Here is a 22,625-nt window from a genome sequence, read left to right on the forward strand (position 1 = left end):
TCTAGCTTGAGAGTACACTCGGCCATGCGGTTCTATATTATTTCGCTTCCTTTTGTTTTGTTATGTTTTTATAGCTTATATAGGAAATATTTATTTCAATGTTACTGTTCTTAAAATATTTTATTTTTCCTTATTTCCTTTCCTCACTAGGCTATTTTCCCTGTTGGGGTCCCTGGGCTTATAGGATCCTGCTTTTCAAGCTAGGTTTGTAGCTTAGCAAGTAATAATAATAATAAATAACAGTTACAAGGATGGCCTTCTCGTGGAAAACTATATTTTAGTGGTTACCGATCAAGTTAAAAGTTCAAAGCACTAAAGGTACCTTAATTTTAGTTTCCACAAGTAATGGGCAATAGCGTCATCTGGTGTCTCCATGCACCTGCCTAAAGCACCTGCACCACAGAGAGATTCTTCCAGAACACCCGTAGCTGCTCCCGACATCATGAGTTTTACCACAAGATCCACCCAGAGCAGGAGGCGAGGATGGTGAATGGGTGCAGTCAGTGACATTACTCTGCCAAGAGAAAACCATATTTAGTCACCTTTTTCTTCACTCTCCTCATGTTGAGGAAGAGGAGCTGTAGATGAATAACAGTTTTTTGTGTACACTCAAATGCCCTTACAGAACCAAGAAATACTTATCAAGATTGTCTGCTACATCTCTAAGTTTGTGATTTGAAATGAAGGAAACCTGGAATCAAGAACTGATGGATTCTGGGTTTTAGCTCGAAGTTCAGGGACAAAGGAAGACAACATCTGTCCCCAGCATTCGCTATCAGCTACACTAAAGGAGAGCCCATGAAGCTCACTAACTCACTTGTCAGAGGCTAAGGCGAGTAAGAAATCCATTTGAAGAGGGTTTCTGTGCGAGATAAGCACCAACGGCTCAAAGGTGTGCTCGTGCTCTTAAGGGACCACAAGATCTTATTAACATCTAAGTGTGGTGGTCTCACCTCTATCAGAGGACCAGACTGTTCAAAACTGTATGAGCATGGACAGCTCCACCAAAGCAGCAATATTAATTCCTTTCAGCCTAAAGGCTACACCGCTAATACCAAGCACAGCTTTTCTCTTCGGAGGTAAAGTAAAAATTTGGCTAACCCTGGCATAGAGGCTCAAAGAGGAGAAATCCCCCTTTCCCAACCACAGAAGATGACCTACTTTGGCACATGGAAGTCAATGATTCCCAGAAATATCTTTGACATCTTTCACACAAATTTGCGTTTAAAGTCTGTCTCTGAGAGAAGATGCTGGATAACCTCCATGCGTAAAGCTGAAGTGATTCAACGGAGTTGTGAGTTTTCTGGACGTGTGGTTGGCAGAACATGTCAGACAGAGGAGGTAATACCCTCAGAGCCTCTGTCAGGAGCAGTAAAAGATCCAGATACCATTCTACTTGGGGCTCTCCTGGCACTATTAGTCATACTATATTTGGAGTGGAGCGGCTCGATTCAAGACACTCCTTATCAGACTGAACAGTGGAAAAGCCTAGATATCAATGTCATCACAGGGATGCTGGAAAGCATCCTTGAGAGATGTTTCCGGGTCTACCTTTGATGATTATAATATTGGAAGCTTCTGATTAAGGAGGATGCAAATAAGTCAACTATCAGAGAACTCCTCAAAGTCAGGGTCTTGTTCACGATCTGAGGATGCAAAGACCATTCTGGGCCAACAATCTGCATCCTCCTGCTCAGTTTGTCTACCCCTGATGTTCTTCCGCCTGTAATCAAGTGGGATTTTGGAGTAAGTGGGTCGAGCACTACCCACTCGTGGATCTGTCAGTTGACCAAGCTACAGAGAAACGGTACCACCTCGTTTGTAACCTGTCTCTACAGTGGTGCTGCCACTTATTCATACCCCTGAGTGACTGGTCAAAAAGAGGGCAAAAGCGTTGGAGCACGAGGAGAACCACTCAGACCCCAATGCTTTGAAATAGCATCTTACTACCCAGTTGGTCCCTTGTACCGACTCTAAGGGTTGTAGGAAGTGAGCTCTTTCATTTCTTTTGACACGCCCGTGAACCAACGAATATCCAGTGCACATGTAAGCAGGGTGTGAGCTGTTCAATGGGTTTATCCTGTGTGGCATCATTCCACATGGAGACTGGGACCCTCCCCTACTGGAACTGCTGATAGAGGAGTGTCGCTATCTTATGACCAATATCTTTTCAGTTCCTATTTAGGTATTTTCTCATTTAGATCACAAGAAGGACAGTTGTATCCCTCCTGTAAGGATTGCCAGTCTGTAGTTAGTCTATCAAGATTGTACCTAGCAGGAAGAGAAGAGCTTAATATCAGGCTTTTGCCTCACTCGTTCAATTCACCAACTTCAACTATGAAGGTGAGGCAGCATGCTGTTAAACGTTACCCTCCATGTTTCAAGAATACTGTAATCAAAGTTGCACTAGGGTTTCATCATTCAAAAATAAGTATGACATTTATGTGAGGAAAAAGAGCAGGTAAGAGATAATAAAGTCTTGCAAATTTAATTTAGAGCTATTATTTGAGGCCTAGTTATCAAACCTAAATTTTCATTCCATTAAACTCCAAAACAGTAAAGGTGACAGCCACCTACATCACTAGTTATCATTGATAAGAGTTCACCAATAATATTTTATATGGGAAACCGTTTTAAAAAACACATTTACAGAACAGAGGTTTTTCTAGATGAATTCAGGTTTGCCTGATTGATGACAAACCGTGTAAGGAAAAATAAACCACAAATAGTAAAAAAATTATTTAATTATCACGTATGATCACGTTGGACTTAATGCTTGAAATAATACACCAAAACATGGGCAGTTATAAGTTCAGTTGACAAATGCTCGGCGAGACACTGACTTAAGGCAATGGACAACTTGCCTTTTAATAATATTGCAACATGGTATCAACGCTATTAACAACGGGTGCCTGTCCCTCATAGCAGCCTTAGGTTCCTGCGCTTTTTTGAGCGATGAATAAAAAAAATGAGCCTAGCCAAACTATATATCATCAAAATATAAAAAGCAGCAATTTAACTTGAGACAAAGAATGCAGGTAAAATCACATAATTGTCTATTGATGCACACCTTACCAACTTTTAAAAATATTCCAAGGTTCATAATCAGGCAGGATGACAGAACTTTACATACACTAAAGAACTTATTCTTTATCAAACACCTTGATCTTGTCACAGTTATAAAATACAGCAGCACAATCTTCATGCAAATATGCACACAAATGCTCTTTCTATCATGTAAGAAATAAATATGGGCTACATTAAACCACAAATACTCCATTTTGGTAAAAAATGTACAAAAATTCTTAACCTCAATTGTTGGCCTATAAAATTTGGCTGAAGAGTTAATTGCAGGTTCTGGAAAGAAAATCTGTACCTTAAGTTATCATGCACACAATATATCAATCAAAATTACAACATACAAAAATTATACATCTTTAAAAAAATGGTACTGCAATTCGGTTAAAATAAGTTTACTTCAGAGTCCATTTTCTCCCAGTCTTGCAAATCACTGATTATGCAAAATTAATGTAAGCTTTTGTGATAGGCACAATAATTATGACAAACATCTCTACAAACTTACCAGTAAAATATCAAGGTCAAAATACACACTATCACTTAGTCCATTTCATGTTACTGTACTTATCAAAATAATACATTCACTTCACTCATTCTGCCACTACAATTCTGTACAAGTATCTACACTTATACATTTTATTCCGCAGTCCGAGGTATACTCAAATTATTCCTGGTCTGGGAAAATCATAAGAGATCCTTCAATTGATTTTTTTTATTACATGTGAATGCTTGTTTTGAATACGGATGAAGGAGAGGTCCTTGTTTAAATCTAAACATCCTGATTTTGAATCTACACCACTACACTACCTTAGGACCAGACCTTTACCATTTATAACAAGGTCACATTTTCATGAGATATGGTCACCATAAACACACCCTCTAGATATGTATTAGGGATGATGACCAATGGCAAAATTATATCTAGTGAAATCAAGAGTTAACTCTACTCAATGGAAGGCAAAGCTACACTATTGAAATGAAAGCATTGCTATTTCTCAAATCAGTTCAAAGGATTGTTGGTCTAACAATGATGATCATATTCCAGAATACATGTCACTTAGCTATTCAATCCAGAACTAATGAAGACTATCCATTGCAATACACACCAAAGGATAAAAAGGATAAAATTTTGTACAAAACAGCTTCAAATACCTAAGGTATTTTATCAGCCACGTATACAATAAATTAAAAAGTAATAATTAAAACCATGATGCAAGACAGTATTATAATTGTTAATGTTCTTGAGCAGAAACTCGGCAAAACTTCTATGACTAAGCTGCAAAACAAAACGTCAGAGGCTAACCTGACTTGTTTATGTGAATTGATCTTTATCATAAAAGTCTACCATGACCACATCAATTTTAATCAAAAATTAACAAGAATGATAAATAACAAAATAATAAATACTTCACACTCTCCAATTAAATGCTAAAAGGTATACACATAAAATTACAGTACAAATATTAGCAATTGTAATGGTAAAGACTGGGTGGGACTATGGAAATTATATGAGGTAGTCAGTGTATATCATAAATAAAGTCATTACTCCCAAAATGTTAAAGTTTATCTAAGCCTCAAAAATATGAAGTGAATGGTTTGCTACAACTTTAAAATTCAATGTAACTGAGGAAGGATAGACTCCTGATCATGAAATACCTGCAACAAAAAAAATTCTCCTGTTATAAGTCTGCAAGTCAATTTTGAACACTATGCCAATGGTATTAACACCATTTTATTTTCATTGATGTGCTTTACCAGCAAATGTACACCCCTCATATTTTATTTGTTCTAATGCACATTTATTTTATCAAAATATGAGCACCATTAATATCCTTTCTATTTTTTCACAACATAAAAAGGGACAAACATCTGCCGAGTTGGTTTTTAGAAAAAAAAAAAAAAATCCCTGTCTCGTCATTTGCTGAAGTATCACAGACAAGTAACTTTCTTGGTGGTGTGATCTTGCTATGACCTATGTATAAAACATCCCTACTTCAGAAAAAAATTAGAAAAAATCATAAATACATGAATGCTACTCCTGGTTAGGTCTCAGCTTTTCACTCATGAGTAAATCTACCTCCATTTGGTGAATTACTAAAAGCAATAATGGAAAACAGTTCATTATTGCAACTTTAAAACTGATTGCACTTAAAATCTTGGTACTTACAATTATAGTTTTGCGCTACCTTCTATAATAAGGTAGAACACATTAGTGTGAATTTACATCAGTGAAATGCAATGAAACGGACAATCTTCTACCTTTGCATACATAATTAAATAATAGGAATCATAACCATTATGTTTACTTGATGAAAAATGTAACAGCAGATGACAATAAAAGGAGACAAAAAAAAAGGACTTATGTATGCTTCAAATACCTGAGAGTAACAAGGGTTGAAGTTTAGGAGCATGAATAATGAATCATCAACGGATCAATGGAATGAGATGTACTTATCTGGATGGATATAATTTCCTAAAGAAAGAGTACAGTACTTCTTTCTACCTATTTAGTTATTACAAAACAAAAACTTTTTTTTTTTATGCCTGTTGAAACTGTCAGAATAAAATAAGCTTTTGATAAAAACTTACATATGCAGAATTTCAACATCCCAACCGAAACATTTTCATTAATATATCAGATTCCATACCCAGGTACAAATGAAGACTATACCATATAGATGATATCTGGAAATACACACAGACTTTTATTTTCTTATAGTCACACCTACAATTCTGCATCTTCTATTGATCATTTGTCAAAAAAGAAGCTCTTGCGGTAACATTGTTATCAATAGTTCTCACACATGCAAGGGGGTGAACTGCAGAGGATCATCACATCAACAATGTCTCTTGTCAGCCACCATTATTTCAAGCTATACAGTAGATGCTCTTGTATCAGCTACCTTGCAAGGAGCTTAAAGAAATGGGAGATCATGATGTTGAGCAAGATTTTCACACTACTTCACAGTGATGATCATTATGACAAGCTCACACTGATCTACATCAGTGAATCAAATGAAGTTGTGGGCCAAAAAGATGATGGTCGGTGCTTAGTAGCGCAACCATTCAACCCTTATAATGCTGGCCATTTTACCCCCTAGTGCACATGGCAGTGATTTGACTACAAATATGGCATAACAGCCTACAAAGCATTCATCTCATCATTTATAAACATACACACCACTGACAAGTCTTTATTTTTATATCACCAGGACACTTTGTTTTATGTATGTATGGAACACCAAATTACTCGTACTTTTCAAGTCTTCTAGGGAACATCACTTGGAAATTCAAGCTTTAAAAGTGCTTTCCAGTTTGGTTATTAAAATCAAAGGTATGCAGCAGCTCAAAAAAAGCACTAAGATATATGGTTGGTGTACTGTCTCTCATACATACATGTAGTGTATACGGTAGCAAACAACACAGTTTTACTCAAGTGCAGTACAGTATTTGAATAATCTGTCTTGCCAGACTTCACACTCATTTATTTCACTTGATTATTCTATGCTTGAGCCAGTGAGCAAGGTTTTATCCTACCATTACACAAATTCCTGTTATTTGTCCCACTCAGCTGCTCTTTATCATTTACAAGATAAAGAGGAAAATGTGGGAGTTAAACTTTACTGAAGCTAGTGCTTGGCGTCCTGTCAATCCCATTGATGAGGGGAAGGTGGGAGCTCAGAAGGATGTGCTACAGTTGAACTGAAAGAAAAATAGTCATGTTTAATAAAAAATTGGTTTTATAGAAACAAAATTTATGACATAGAAGTAAACAAAAATTCTAACACATAATTCATTGTTTGAAATAGTTTGTAATTCCTTTGTTTAATTTAACAACAAGGAATAAAATCTTAAAAAATATAACATGAATTCCATGGCTGGATAGCACAGTGCTTATACATGCTGAAAAGACCTACAGCACATATGCAATAATAGTGCTAATTTTTTTCTCAGGACTTATCAAAATCTAATCTCGATTACTCGTAAAATAATTCTCCATGTGCATCTTATCAAAACTTTATCAAATCTTAATTTTGCAATTTTGACTATATCTTGAGAGGCTAAATGTAAAACAAAATTTTAATCTCATCTACATAATACTATAATTCCTCATTCATTGTGATCTTTTAAAGTATTAATGAAAGTTTCTGATACAGACTTTTGCTTATCTAGAAAGTTATGTTAAAATGAAGGATTCTTACTCTGTCTCAAATCTACAATATGTGTCTATTGCTAAAAAATATATATATTTTTATTGTTTTTCTGATTACTGTATGAAGATTTGACAGATTTAAATCTAGTCAATGGAAAGCCAAGATTACTAAATGTGCTTCATAATTTCTTTGCAGTACCACCATTTTGCGATAAAAATAAGAAAAAAAAAGTTATTCAGTTATAATGTACTTAAAGAGCATTATCTGCTAAAATAGCCTATACTATACAGTAATAGACAAACTGTAAATACTATGTGCTTGAATAAATCATTATGAAATGTCTAGAATATCTCAATAAAACTACGTACTGTACATACTTTTAAAGATGCTAATTAAAGTGCCATTGATAATAGCTCCAGCATTTTGCACTGACTTCACGAGTACAACATACTTTAGCTTGATTTCCCTATTCATTAAATCACTACTTTCTTACATCTATAAAAAAAAATGTCAAATTATTCAAATACAGAGATACTGTGTCAATAAGAGTAACATAATCTATGTTTTTTAATACAGTACTGTATAGCCACCACACTTGCACCTACATTCTTGAAATACATTGAATTTTTAATGGTGATGGTTAAATACCTTTGAGATTGTTTGAGAATTCACTGCAATTCAGGAAAAATATAAGTCTAAATAGGTTAGGCTGCATTTAACTGTGCTCGACAATTAAATTAAGCATCACTTAAAACACAGCTCACAGTGTTTCACTAATTTTAGAATTATGGTGGACATGCATAAAAATAAAGAAGGTGAACATATAACACAAAATTCTTTATCCAAACGTTGTAAAAAACACTGTAAACACTACTACAGTACAGCAATATGAAAGCAATGCTAAAATATATTACCTGTCTGTACAACCGGAAAACATTTTGAAGTCAGTATCAGCATCTAACACATCTTTTTCATATAAAAATAGTACTTAAACATTATACAGTATAAGGCAGTAATAAAAAGTTGCCTGTATAACAATGTAACTGATACTGTATGATATACAGTAGTACAGTATGCAATTACTTTCATGATAATAAAATTCACGAGCATTTACAGAATTTCTCCACTGCTTAAAAAGTTTGTATAGTCCATACTGTATATTCAATACGCAAAGCATACATAGAAAATGAGCAAAGGTAATATCACTTCATTATTCTTTATCTCTGAAATAAAGCCTTCTTTTATTATAGCATTTTATGACATGTAATCATGCCTATAATCTTGAATATAGAGCTTTGATGAACAATATTTCTTTCAAATGCAGAAATCTCCAATTACCAAAATCTCTTGTAGTAACACAAGAATAACTATAGTCCATTTCTTTTAGCGATGCATAATTGCACCGACTCGCGGCGGTGCCCTTTTAGCTCGGAAAAGTTTCCTGATCGCTGATTGGTTAGAATTATCTTGTCCAACCAATCAGCGATCCGGAAACTTTTCCGAGCTAAAAGGGCACCGCTGCGAGTCGGTGCAAATATGCATCGCTAAAAGAAATGGACTATAGTCTTCCTATAACAATACGAGAGGAAATTATGAATCTGAGATTCAATATCTAATTTATACACAATTAAAATCCAGAGGCTTCAACATTCTTACAAAATACATTTATGCGACCAGATAGATAGTGAAATAGAGTATAGATGAAAATAAACCCTATAAGTAGCACCTCGCTCTACGAGTCTACGTCATTAATTGGTTCTAAGAAGCCCAATGCGAGGTTATTTTTGACATAGGTCAGGTTTTTGCCTTCTAAAGTGACTTATTGAACACGAAAAAGTACTTTTAACCTGCTTTCATTGTATAAAAACCTGAAACCTACATTAATAAGCTTCCATGTGAAGTACTGTACAGTACATTACAGCATTTAAAGGGATTTTGACGAAGGATGTGTAACGGCTCCTTACTTATCCTACCCCTTAGTGGACTAGACTGGGAAAGGTCTGGTGTGCAGATATCTATGGTTATCTTAGGATACATCCCTGATTATACACGATATCTTCGGATAGTCGTTTCCGGGGGTTGGAACCCTGTGATACCTGACAGTACTGTAATTCTCTTGTAATATCAATCGCACAAATATTATACTGTAGAAGTTGCTAGAAGGAACTTCCACCAGCACGACATGGCTCGAGCCCAAAAATTATTTTACAGCATAGAAACCAACGTAAGTTCGTGTAAAAGGACGTAATGAGGATTTTAAGGAACTGACATATGCCAAACAGATGTAAACCAGAGTGCTACCGTACTGTATGGAAAAAAAATGGAAACAATAATAAAATTTATTATTTCTATACTCACCTTGTGTTCATAATGCTTCTTAATTATAACTTGGTTATTATGGATGTTTACCCTAAAACTAGATTTTTTTTTTTTTTTTTTAATAGGTCTAGGTCTCTAGTACTGTATCGAGACAATTTAGCAGTTAATGGTTTGGGTATGCCTTAGATATTTTGTCTTTCAGTTTTGAAGTCAAAAATATCCTTTTGAGATCTCTAATAAGTGGGGTATAGAAATACTAAACTTTACTTCTATATTGTAATTCCATTTAGTTCTATGGGAATCCCCTTATATTTATAAAAAAAAACCCACAATCTGAGAAAGGTGGATTAGTGAAGGAAAGAAATAGAAAATTTTTAAAGTCCTAAAATAACAAACTTACCTATCGTGAAACTCACCGCTTCCAGATCTGCTATAACTTGAGCCTTCAGATTGTGTTCTCAAATTCAACCAAACCATCAAACTATACATTTATTTAGATACTGTATTGTTACACAACATTGCATATTCCAGGAGAAAAGAAATTTTTTATCAATTAAATTTACACAATTAACAAAGTCTATTGATTTTCGCTGTCCAAACGAGAAGCGGTGTTTTCAACGTGGTATGGCAGTAACTCTAATTCATACATCACGCACATCTACTATAGCATGTAAACAACCCCAGCAATCTTGATACGAAAACCAGGTTTCTTCAAAGTAATGATTAGCAAAAACCAATTTGGTATGTCACTTAGCTGCCGCTAAGACTTCATTTCAAAAAAAGATTCCAACAGAAACTGACAGAGGTAGCTACACTTCTGGTATCATGAACCTTACTCTTCAAGTCTTTCAGCTGACTTCATAGCATCTGTGACCAAACTTTTCACAAGAAATGACAAGATTTATGGTCAGGACCATTCAAAATCCTAATCCCATAAAAAATTGGAAACCTTTCCCCAATGTCTGCAGGCTTGGTCATATAACATTAAACAGCTCTAACAGGGCAAAGGAATATATTCTCTAATGGAAAAATAACCTTTTTTCCAAAGACAGAACATAAAAGAGTTGAGTCAAACCCTTCGCTTAAAATAATTCTAAACTTGGAATATGAGTAAGAGATATAAAATCATCTTATTTTCCCAAAATCTCATGTTACAAAAGAACTTTTAAATTTAGTTGAATTTGTTTAGCTGATAATAAAGCAAACAGATAAAAGTATCTTAGCTCTGAGATCTTCAACAGGATGATCTTCCAAAAGCTCAAAATGCAAACCCTTTAAATATTGTAATACTACTTCAAGGTTCCAAAATATTGCTCTGAAAACCTGGTTTTTAAATATCTGACAGCCCAATCCTGAAAGTTTGATTGTGGTCTTCAGCGTGAATCTACAAGAAGTAATTGCTAAAAATAATTTACTTTCACAAAAAAGGAAACGTAACAATTTAACAATACTGTACTGTATCATCCAAACTAGTTTGAGTGACTGGAACCTTCATTGAAGGGCCCCAATCAAAATCAAAATTCCCTTGCCTTTGATGCAGATCATTAGTAGCCTGCCTTTTGAAACCTAAGATTGACATTCATGTGGTTAGATGTAGTTTGTATGTGTATGGATGCAGCGACCTTAAAACCAGTTATCTGAAAACATTGGTCTTGTATGGTAATTGTCTAGGACATTCAGATAATAGAGGCTACATATCTATTAAATGTTCTTTTTGAGGCCAAAAGGGAGCCACCAGTCCTCCTGCTGTTCTTAGGCACTGCATTTCTTTATAACAGCGTAAATCATTAAAAACAGTTAAAAAGCATACAGATCTAAATTCGACCAGTCCTGTAACAGGGCATCTACCTTCCATGCTAAAGAATCCAGAACTGGAGAGCAAAACGTCTGTATCTTGTTGCTGTCCGATTATGCAAGTATGTCCACGTTTGGTCTTCCCTACAAATTCTAAATCTCTAGACATGCTATCAGATGAAGAGCCAATTCATTTGGAAGAATCTGTTTTTTTTTCTGCTTTACTGATCTGCTAAGATTTTCAATTTCCCAGGGATAAACAGGTGTCGGAGACTACTGTATTCCTCTCAAATTTATCCAAGTCTATAGAACTTCTACTATTTGGTACAGAGATTTGGACCTGGTTCCCCATTCCAAATATAAGCAAATGCTGTATTGTCTGAAAACACAGCTATGTATTTTCCTTACTACCAGCAGCTCTTTAGACTAAAGGGCCTTGAACAAAGAAGTTCAGGCAACTGATATGAAGAGCTGATTCTTTCCTTTTCCACTTCCATGGAAGATTAAAAAAATCTAGGGTTGCACCCAATCTTTCCTATGAAGCATCTGTGAAAAGAGAGCTCTGGAATCCTAATTTCTGAGGGCAATCCCTGTGATAACCAATAATTCTAGTGGAAGTTGGTTCTTAACCATTTGAATATAAATTATGTTCAGATCAAATACTTTGTTCCAATTCTGATCGAGATATTGGAAAACTCATCTTCAGGCGACATATTGGAACAAACTTCTCTAAAGAACCCATGGTCCTTAATAGTCTCATCCACATCTGAAGTGACACTGACTTCATACTTTAACTTTTCCAACAAAAGAAAAAATAAAACAAAATTCCTTCACGATGGAAAAATCCGCAGACAAATTGTTGCTATTTTCATCACCCAAATATAGAATCCCTCGAGTTGGAATCAAAAGAGAGATCTCCAAGTAGACCAGAACTCCAAACTTCTCCTCCAACAACCTGTGTAACCACACTTCTTAAATGTAATTTTTTTCCAATGAAGCATTAAAAAATAGCTAGTTGTCCAGGTATGAAAGAATATTGATTCCCAGATATCTTACCCATTTCTAGATGGGAGCCATCATCCTGGTGAAGTGAAAACTAGGAATTATCCTGTGACTGAAACAAGGGCACTTGAATTGGTTATATTTTGAACTATTCACAAAAAGGGGGAAATTCCTTGAATTTTGAAGAATAAGAATATAAAGGCATACATCAGTTAGGTTTATTGAAAACATCTAATCTTTCCTTACTGACCCCAGAACTGTCGATGGTGTTTCCATTGAAAACTTTGTGAGAACTGTAAACTTGTTTGGAATTGAAATGTCTAGAACCCATCTCCAGCCTCCTGACACTTTAGGGTCCAGGAATCACCTGTTGTAAAGACCTGGAGATGGATTCAAGACCTCTTCTATTACATTCTTCTCTAGGAGTTCAGCAATCTCTACTTTAAAACATGTCCCTCTACCAAACTAGTAAGATAACTTGGAATATATATTGGTTCCTTGGACGAGTGATGACTCAGGAATAGAGGAATTCAACAGCCCTCTCTGACCATGGAGAGCACCTACGACTTGGTATGCCGGCTTTCCCAAACCTGATAAAAGTAGGTTAGCCTTCCTCTTAAAGGGATCTGTTGGGAAAGACCGTCATAGCATTCTCCTATAAGTTCTACACGTCCTGTTTACATTTCAGCCAGATCGTAAGCAAGAGCAAAATCCTGATGGTCTACCATTGATGTGCAAAGAATCTCTTGAAGAAGAAAACTATAAACTTAGTTGCTACAAATCTATATGGAGAAACGTGTTTTACGAGAAAGCAACATCAAAGTGTCAATTTACGTCCACTTGTGCCGCCCACCTTATCGCTTCTATCTTTATCCAATACAGGACCAAAAATAGGAGTAGAAATCAAAGAATATTTCTCACATCATACTATTTCCCAACCATAAAAGAACATACTTCACTTGTTCCCTATGCTTGACAACAAAATTCAGAAAGGCATCTGCAGCTTCAGAGGGCTCATCTACTGTATACAAGTCAGATAATCCAAAATAAGAATAAGATCCTGATAGCCTACATACTTCTCTTCTATAAGATTAGAAATAACCCCTCCTATGTAATCTACAGAGAGAATTTCAAGGATACAGCATTTCTTCGCTTTACCAAAAGTGCAACTTAAGAAATAACAAAACATAATAAACAGAGGAGCAGGACTGATAAAAGTCGTTCCACCCAGAGAAAGGATCACTCCTACACTAATTGATTTACACTGACTGCCTATTAAAGCGAGAATTAAGTTTAAAATATGTAAAACAATCTATAAGTTATCAGAACCGGACATCCAAAATATCTAAGAGAATTGCTACATATTGTGCAGCCAACAAATCGTGTGGACATGAGAATAGTTACAGATGGTTTTCAAATTATTGGAACCTAGATATATGTCTTCGGTAGGCTCTAGAGCCTTTAAATATGCAGCCCCAAGACCATACAATAAGCTCCCACTAGAAATCCGAAAGACTAAAGATATTAAGGCCTTCTAGAGGAAACGTAAGACTTTCGTGTTCTCTAGGTGCTTTGATAGTGTGGATTTGACAATAAACAAGCCATATGCAGTGAGAAATGTTGAAGGCTTTGGAATGAACATGATAAAATGACTGAGAAGGTCCTGCAGAGAGTAGGGTTCCCCTGCTGTATAGGACCAAAAAAGCACCCTTAAAGTAAAGTAAGTATTACCAACAGAATTTCTTTAGTCAACCAGCTTGAAAACCCTGTATTTAAAGATTTTCCTTAATTTACATTAATTATAGGTTCAAGAAAAATTATTAGATCTGAATCCATTGTATTGTTTTAATGATCATAGAAAGTTTTTGTGGGATGAAAAGCTATAACAATAAATGGGATGCAGAATTAGTGGTTTTTCTTTACACTTGACATAATAATTTATCAACTTATCCATAAAAATTTTTGAAAACTGAGGGGTATAAATCACCTTGGATTCTTGGAAGAAGCAACTTCTGACAATTTAGAAGAAAAGGCACCATTAGAACTTCCCTTAAGTAACTTATTTAGATATCTTTCATATATAAATTTCATTAACCACTGAGAAGAAGATACAGTACCTCATCAGAGTAATGCTCTTCCCATATATCATTCCCAATTATGTCTTCCTGGCCTGAAGAATTCCCTATAAAAGTAACTAGAGGGCTTCCATTTTGTTTAATTTGAACAGTAACCTTTGCGCCTGTGCTAGGCAAGGGACTCCTTTTGGTTGTTGAGATACAACCACTTACAGTTATACCACAAGGGAAAACTTGAGATGCGCTAGCAGCCAAGCCTGCATACTTTTGCATGGTTCATGCATAAATTTGAGCCTGTAAATGGGCATAAGTCAAGGATTTGAGTCAAAACAAAAACAAAGGTGGGAAATTAGTTGGTATGTCTCACTGCCATTGAAACACGCAACCAAACAGCTTTTGCCAAAACTTCACAAAATTTATTTGTTAAAGGTTTATTCTGTTCCTCAGGAATCATACAATATACCACACCATTAATATTTGTTTACTTCTATGACTGGAGGGATATTATGATCCAGGCTACCTGCTCGGTCTTCTACCTCCAAATCCAGTGGTCAAAAAGAACAGAAATTATCACAGAAATGCGGGGTTTCGCTGTAGAAGGATCTGAAGTAATTTGAGATTGTGAGGCTTGTAGAGGGACAATCGACTCAGTCATGCGCAGTGCACCATCAAAACCCTTAGGGACTGGTGCACTAAAATGACTAGGCAAACCTTGATGAGTTAATCTAGGGTTCAAAACTGACCAGGTTAGGCCAGAAACTCTACCTTTCCCTAAAGACTCACAGGTCTTCTTAGATTAAACAAGCAAAGTTAAAGAGTTAAAGAGCTTATAAAGCTTGATAGTATCAAAGTTCAAAAGCTTGTTAATAGCTATTGAAAGAAACAATAGCTTCCTTTTATGTTTGGAACTTTTAATCTGGTCAAACTACCATATGAAATCCTTCCCCCTCTACATACGAGGAACAGTAAGCTCATCCCATTCCTTAAAACGATTATCTAAATCACAATACAATACAGTATTGTCCCAGGCATAAGAAGCAAAGACAATGAAGATCATAATTGCCCAGAAATAACTTCCTTGTACAATTTAAACAGGAATTACTATAAAATCCAGAAGACATTCCTTATGATTGTTAATAATGTAAATAAAAATAAAAGTACATAATCAGGAGAATTTATTGATTGATTGAGAGTTTTCTGGCATCCTGACATCTAAGGTCATTGACGCCGAAGATGAGTGTTGACCCAATAACACAAGGACAAGAAATCTGAAAAACAAAGCACCTACGGAATATCATATCTGATATTATTGCCATTGACCACTAGATTTTTTTTCATTACTGTACTAGAGGCCAAGGCCTTTATGAAAGGAAAGAAAAGGGAATTTTTTTGTTTTGTTTTAGAGTGAACATCAAGATATAAACCAAGCTTTGAGAGAAAAGCATTATGAACATCAGGGGTCAGGGAAGTTTCATACAATTAATATCATGTACACGAGGAGCAAATGAAAAATGTTCTAAGAAAGTAAGGGAAAAGGACTTGGTTATTTTAATCATCCATGTAAGAAAATCTACCTCTAATAATGTTTGATATTTGCTATGATGTCCAGTGTTACCAAAACTAATGTACAGCATTTGTTTCCTGGATTCATCTCATATTCTCTCTAATGGTTGTATAACCTACTTGGTGAGAGATTTCAATATTTTAATGTAGTAAAGGACAATACCAGTTAGATAGATATAAAAATTATAGTGATACAAATAACATTGAAAGTTGGATATATGACAATATAGCAGGTGTTGATCAAGGAGAAGGAATTATGAACTAAAGATACAGTATAGTGTACAATATGGGATTGATTCTTTAATTGTGATCTAGGCTAAAAAAATTTATATACAGTACTATACCTACAAGCAGGGCTTATCTAGTATAGGTATTTTCCTTGGTTACAAGCAAATACAACTTTTGGAAGTAAATCTCTGCACACTAGTTCATTACCATATGAAAAACAAAGAGGAGCAAGTTTCAGTCACTGAGCCAAGGATATGCAGTCTCAGCTCTTTCAATTTTGTCATAATTTTAACCATTCTTCAAATTTACATCTTTTGATCCACAACATAATATTGTAGGAGGTATGCAAATAATGTAACGCTTTTCTTTCTTAAGATTCATCACTACACAGTATGGTAAAAGCTTTTTTCCAGCTGTGACTAAATTGTGGAATGATCTTCATAATCATATACTGTGGATGAAATGCAATGGAACTTCAAAAGTCCAAACATGGTGGTTATACATTTTTTTTTATGCAGGTTGTTAAGTATTTTTATAGTTTACCTTTGCATCATATAGTTCAGTGGTTCTCAAACTATGGGTCGCGACCCAAAGTTGGGTCGCGAGATCAATTTTGATGGGTCGCAGGGACACAGGAACATTATCATAAAGTGTATATATCATTGCATGTTTTCTTTCTCTTCACTTTACTCTGGGTCGCGAAGGAATGAAATGTTTCAAATAGGGTCGCTCATGAAAAAGTTTGAGAACCACTGATATAGTTGCAAGCTATCAAAAAGAATTGGAAGCAGAGATATTTTTTGTATAAGATGGGTTTGTTTTGAAAAATATAAATTTTGCTTAAAATTCTTTATTCCACTATAGACATTCTTCCTATTAGTCTGTCTCTAAAGCTTCTGAAGAGAGTACCTAACTAGAATTAGGTGATTGAATGAAAGATCAGATTTGAAGCTCATGAGAATGACTAAAGCTAGGGAACCAATGGATCTATTTTACAGCAAACAGGGAGTAGCCTGCAGTACTATATGGTTTAAATCCTGCAGAACACACCAATCTACTCATAGACATCTGAAAAATGCAAGTTATGGAAAACTCTTAGAAGAAAAATATTGTACTCTAGTACATATGACCAGATTCACCACACCACAGCATAAAAACAAATACTGTGATACCTAGGAGATGGAACATAACTAGTTCAAATCCTTGTACGAGCGCTGAATCAACTTTCCCCATCAGAATGAATGGATATGGCATTAATTGGTTCCCCATCTAAGGATGCTCCAAATACTGCCCTTTTTACACAAATCGGCCAATATTAAAATGCAGTACATTACGTAAAACCATAGCAAAACTAATGTTATAATCAATAGAATAAATGAATGTTTAATAAATGAACACTGAACTTCACTTTACCTGTAGTAAGAAGAGTGGATGGCTTGTGTGGAAGGTGTAAGGAGGAGAGGTGGTGGTGTTAGTGGCACTTAGAAGGGTAGTCCCCTCCATAAACATTGGTACCTGCCCTTCTGGAGTTCTCTCTCTTTTCGTCTCTTTACTGGCACTAAATATAATCCACATGAGGGCCTTTTCATTAAAAATTTATCATGAGATGATTGTCTCTCCTTCCATTTTATAAGGTTTTTGAAATGTCTTGATGCATTATATTTATAAAAATCCCCTGCTCTGCTGACTCTTTATCACTGAACTAAGTACAGGATCCCTTCCAATTCCTCTTCCAAAAGATATGTCCTCTGGTGCCATCAGGTACTACTCATTATAAAGGTATTGGAGTTTCTCTGTTGTGAGTGCTGTCATGGTCCTCGACTAACTCTTCAACATTTCATCAACTGCTAAGTCCACGGACTTCCCTAACGAAACAATGCTCAAGACCACAGGCAGAGATTATGGTTCAAACTGTGGTTACACTGTTCCTTCCTCCAGTTAAGTGCATTATTCTGGGGGCCATTACCACCCAGGCTTTTTCGATGAGATTTAGAGCATGGAAAATGTTGAAGTGCTTCTTCCAAAACTCTAAGCATTAACTGTGTATCATATAGAGTTTTTAAAGTTGAAAATTACCTGTTGGTCCAAGGGCTGTAAGAGAGGAGTCGTATTTGGGGGCAGGAAGTTTAGTGATAAAAAGGAAATAACCCTGACATCTTATTTTTCATTCTGGGAGGGTGAGCAGGAGGACTAACCGTGATGAGGAGGGCCTTAAGTGGCATATGTTTCTCCTGGGGGTATTTTTTCACTCTCGGTCCAAACTCTGCATTCACTATATTCAGACCTGCTCAGATATCCAGGCTGTACTGTTCGACCTCCACATCACCCTCAAAATTCACTTCTTGACTTTGAAATGAGAAACAAGTAAGGGCTTGACCTTAAAGTCTGCACATACATTCCCACACAGCAATAGAGTTGGCTTATCTTTCATAGATTTATGCCTAGTCAAGGCCTTCTCTTCCTGGGAAATGTAAGTCCTCCTTGGCATTTTCTTTCAAAAAGAGACCAGTTTTGTCACAGTTGAAAACCTTTTGGAGACTATAGTCTTTCACATTAATGTAGCTCTTAAATTTGCCAATACATTTTTCAGCAGCTGCTTTGTATGAACTGATGTGATGTCCTTCTTACAATCTACAATGCTGTACAGAAATCCCTTGAATGTGGTCAGGAAGTTCGTATGATTGGCCTTGATTTTAGTGCTGTCTTTAACCGTGTTAATCATGAGACCCTTGTTTTCAAACTCAAACAGCTGGGAGTAAGTGGGTCTTTTCTTACCATCATTATTGAATTTTCTAGTATTAAATTGCAAAGCATTGTTGATGGTGAGTATAGGAATGTGATATCTGGTGTTCCTCAGGGTAGTGTTCTTGGCTCATTAATTTTCATACTATACTGTATGCACATGATATGTGGTTTGGCCTAGAATACAAACTTGTTGCACATACAGATGATGCTACTCTCTTTGCATCCATTCCATTTCCTGAGTGTAGATCTGGCATTGCTGAATCCCTTAATAGAGATCTAGCTAAAATTGGTGAATGGTGCAAAATATTGGGCCATGAAGTTGAACCCTACAAGAACAGTGGCTCTTCAACATCCAATATCATTGACCATAAATCACTATCAGTGTTTATAAACAAAAACAGAATTATGATAAAATTTACTTCTGTACTCACCTGATGTTCATATTGCTTCTCTGTCGAAGCTGTTTAAAATTCGACGTCTGCCCTAAAATACAAAAATTTCTGCTCTCTTTCCTTCAGAAATGCCTCGCCCTCTAATCGAGCATCGAGTTAATCTGAAAGTTGATGGCAACAGTCTAGGCGTGAGCATGTTATAGTTAGTTTGCCTTTTCAGGTCTTTTCCTCTGCAAGATCCAATTTGAGTGTTTCTGACTATAGGCTATTCAATATTTAATTATGATGTCTTCTGGAATTGCTATGAATGCAGGTAAGAGTGGTTCAAGCGATTGCAAAAATGTGCCAAACACAGGAATATGTTTTGAGGAATGTTATAAGCATATAGTTCCTCTTCTCAAGAGTGATATTCAGCCAGTAATTGATCACTTTGTTCAAAACATAAAAGTACATTAACATACAGTTCAGGGGAAATCCAAAGAAGACTAAGCTAGTTAATTACATTAGACGATGTTGAAATCCCCTAACCACAGGATTTTATTTTGTTTTATTGTTTTAAGGAGAAATTCAGAGAAGACTAAGCCAGGTAATTATATTAGATGATGTTGAAATAGCACTCCAAAGTTATTTTTGAGCTTTCTAGGGTTAATAGTAGTGAGCTTTATGGGCTTTGACTACTTGATTTGTTTGTTGATCTTACAAGGCTTAGGAGTCTTCAGGAGATTAGTCTTTCTAGCCTAACCTGCCATTTTGAACACTAGGATAACGCTAAATTTTCCTAGTGGTTCTTAGTGTGCCAGTCAGTAGGACTCTAATGGTGCACAAGAAATAAACGGTCTTCACATGAGCCTCTCGCTCTCAAATTTACTTCTGGTCCTTCTGTTGAGTAATCCTCCCATTTTCATGATCTGGTTTACCCTCTACAACCACTGAATTCCAAAATAGATCAGACTGACAGCTCGATGCTTATATCTCTTCATCCAATAAAGTAAACGCTCATTAGCTACCTTTTCATGCACATATTGTAAAAGATAACACCAAACAAAGCTCTGAAAAGTAAGGTAACGGATAAATGCAGATAAAAACAAAATTCAAGACTTACAGGTAAACTGAGAAAACTAAATGTTGCCCTGGTTTTTAGTGGAAATCACCTTGTGGAAGCCATGGCAAAAGGTGTAGAGGCCCGGAACTAAGTGCAAGGCTGGACATTTTAGTGGCAAACAACTTGTGGAAAACAGAATTTATGACATGGTATGTCATATTGTTTCGGTGGAACAAGGAATCATTTTATGTGAATAAATCTTAAGGTTTTGGCTGGTAGCTGAACAGTTGCATCACGTTTCATATGGTAGTAGGGTTCAGCAAAGATATAATTACTGTATTTGATGGTATAAAAGATCACGAAGCATATTATAGCTGCATCCATTTCAGTAAGGGATATTCAGGATAAAATCAAAATTAAGAGCCAAAATATTTGGCTCAAATCACAAGAACAAGCAATAATTAATACTGTTCATACTTGCTCTCAAAATACAAAAATCAATATGGCAGGCAATAACACATACAAATGTATTGAAAGTATATGAGAAAAAGGGGTGAAAATTCAAATTTCAGTAAACAAAAGAAGGCAAAGTGGTAAAGAGCTAATGAAACTCTACTATCAGCCCTAAAAATCTCAATAAAAGCTAGAGTGGTTTGCCCCTGAGCTAAACATTAATTTCTTGATCAGCTAAACATACCTCTTCATATTATTATTATTATTATTATTTGCTAAGTTACAACCCTAGTTGGAAAAGCAGGATGCTATAAGACCAAGGGCTCCAACAGGGAAAATAGCTCAGAGAGGAAAGGAAATAAGGAAACTACAAGAGAATAAATTAATAATTAGAATAAAATATTTCACGAACAGCAACATTAAAATAAATCTTTTATATAAATTATAAAAACTTTAAAAAAACAAGAGGAAGAGAAATAAGATAGAATAGTATGCCTGAGGAATTATAAGCAATTCCAATTCCTCACAATGATTTTTCAAATCACAATCTTTCTCAAAGCATGTGACACAAAGAGAATGAGGATCTTGCTTGTCCAGCAATAACTCCCTCGAACATCTCTCACAGTTACTACTAACAATTCAAGATGATATCCACAATCTACTAATAATCCAAATCACATAAAATAACCACAATTTGGAGCTGGGCAAACAATGTTCTACACCACACAAGTGCAACAAGAGAATAGAAAAGACAAAGGAATCATAGTGTCCCTATCCCAAGGAGATTGCCATTAACCAGACTGTGTCAATACTGTGCTGTACTTTACCAGAGGAGTATGGCTATCCATAAGGAGAGAAATTGGTAATCCTTTAGTTTAGGGTAAACATCAGTAATGAACCAAGCTTCAAGAGAGAAGCACTAAGAACATCAGCGAAGTTTCATAAAAATAACAAATTTTAGTAGAATTTATAATACTGTATTGATATTGTACAAAGTTGGTAATCATTGAAGATAGTCTTTTTAACATTATACAGACTGTCTATTTGCTATTGCTTTTTATCAGTAATCTTTAATAAATCAAGATTTCATATACTAGTCGTTCCAAGACCCATTTCAAAGTATTGTCCTTTGTACAAACAGCTGCACTGTATATTACTGTATATGTTTTTGATAGGACCTGGGTGGAGGAAAGAAAATTACTGACTGTTTGGTAAGCCTAGCCTAGGATATGTAATGAAATCACATAGTACTGTATTTGGTACATAATTCAAAGGGGTGCATATCTGCAAGTTCACATGGTATACGAGCATTCAAGGTAATTCACAAAAACATTTTAAAACAGTACTCTCTCTCTCATAAAAACAGCTCACAACACTACATACAGTACTGTATATGACTAAAGCCCTGGATAATTATGATTATTGTTGTGACATTAAGCAGGAACTTGGCAATATAGATTGTTTACTAGTCAGGTCAATACTGACTTAAGTTTTCCAAAATGTTTTGATCAGGAATAGCGAGTAATTACTCTACATTATGTATACTGTAATTATAAAGAGGTGACTGGAAAATGACATATAAACATCAGAGTTAATTGTTTAAAAACTTCCGTTGTTATCCCCCCAAAATATGGATGCACATCATGTTAAAGTAACCTCTTATCTGAAACTTTTATATTCTGGCTTTCAAGTGACTATCAAAATCTGATGAGTAACAAAGACCCTATAATACACCCTTCACTGGGACATTCAAGATATTTAAAAGCTAGAATAAATTCTA

At 35.5% G+C, this 22,625-nt stretch overlaps 1 protein-coding gene across 2 annotated transcripts in view; it reads right to left on the minus strand.

Annotated features, from left to right (window-relative positions):
* Positions 1–2,726: 2,726 nt before the first annotated feature.
* The window catches only part of nmo (serine/threonine-protein kinase nemo), a 341,472-nt gene continuing 321,573 nt past the window's right edge, over positions 2,727–22,625 (minus strand). For both annotated transcript variants that reach the window (XR_011044290.1, XM_068372255.1), the window contains one exon: positions 2,727–6,780. Coding sequence is in view for 1 of the 2 variants with exons in the window: in XM_068372255.1 (XP_068228356.1) it covers positions 6,726–6,780 (55 nt within the window). In the remaining variant the exon portion in view is untranslated. The remainder of the gene's footprint in view (positions 6,781–22,625) is intronic.

The sequence above is a fragment of the Palaemon carinicauda genome, chromosome 4, assembly GCF_036898095.1.
Source record: "Palaemon carinicauda isolate YSFRI2023 chromosome 4, ASM3689809v2, whole genome shotgun sequence".
Taxonomy (NCBI): Eukaryota; Metazoa; Arthropoda; class Malacostraca; order Decapoda; family Palaemonidae; genus Palaemon; species Palaemon carinicauda.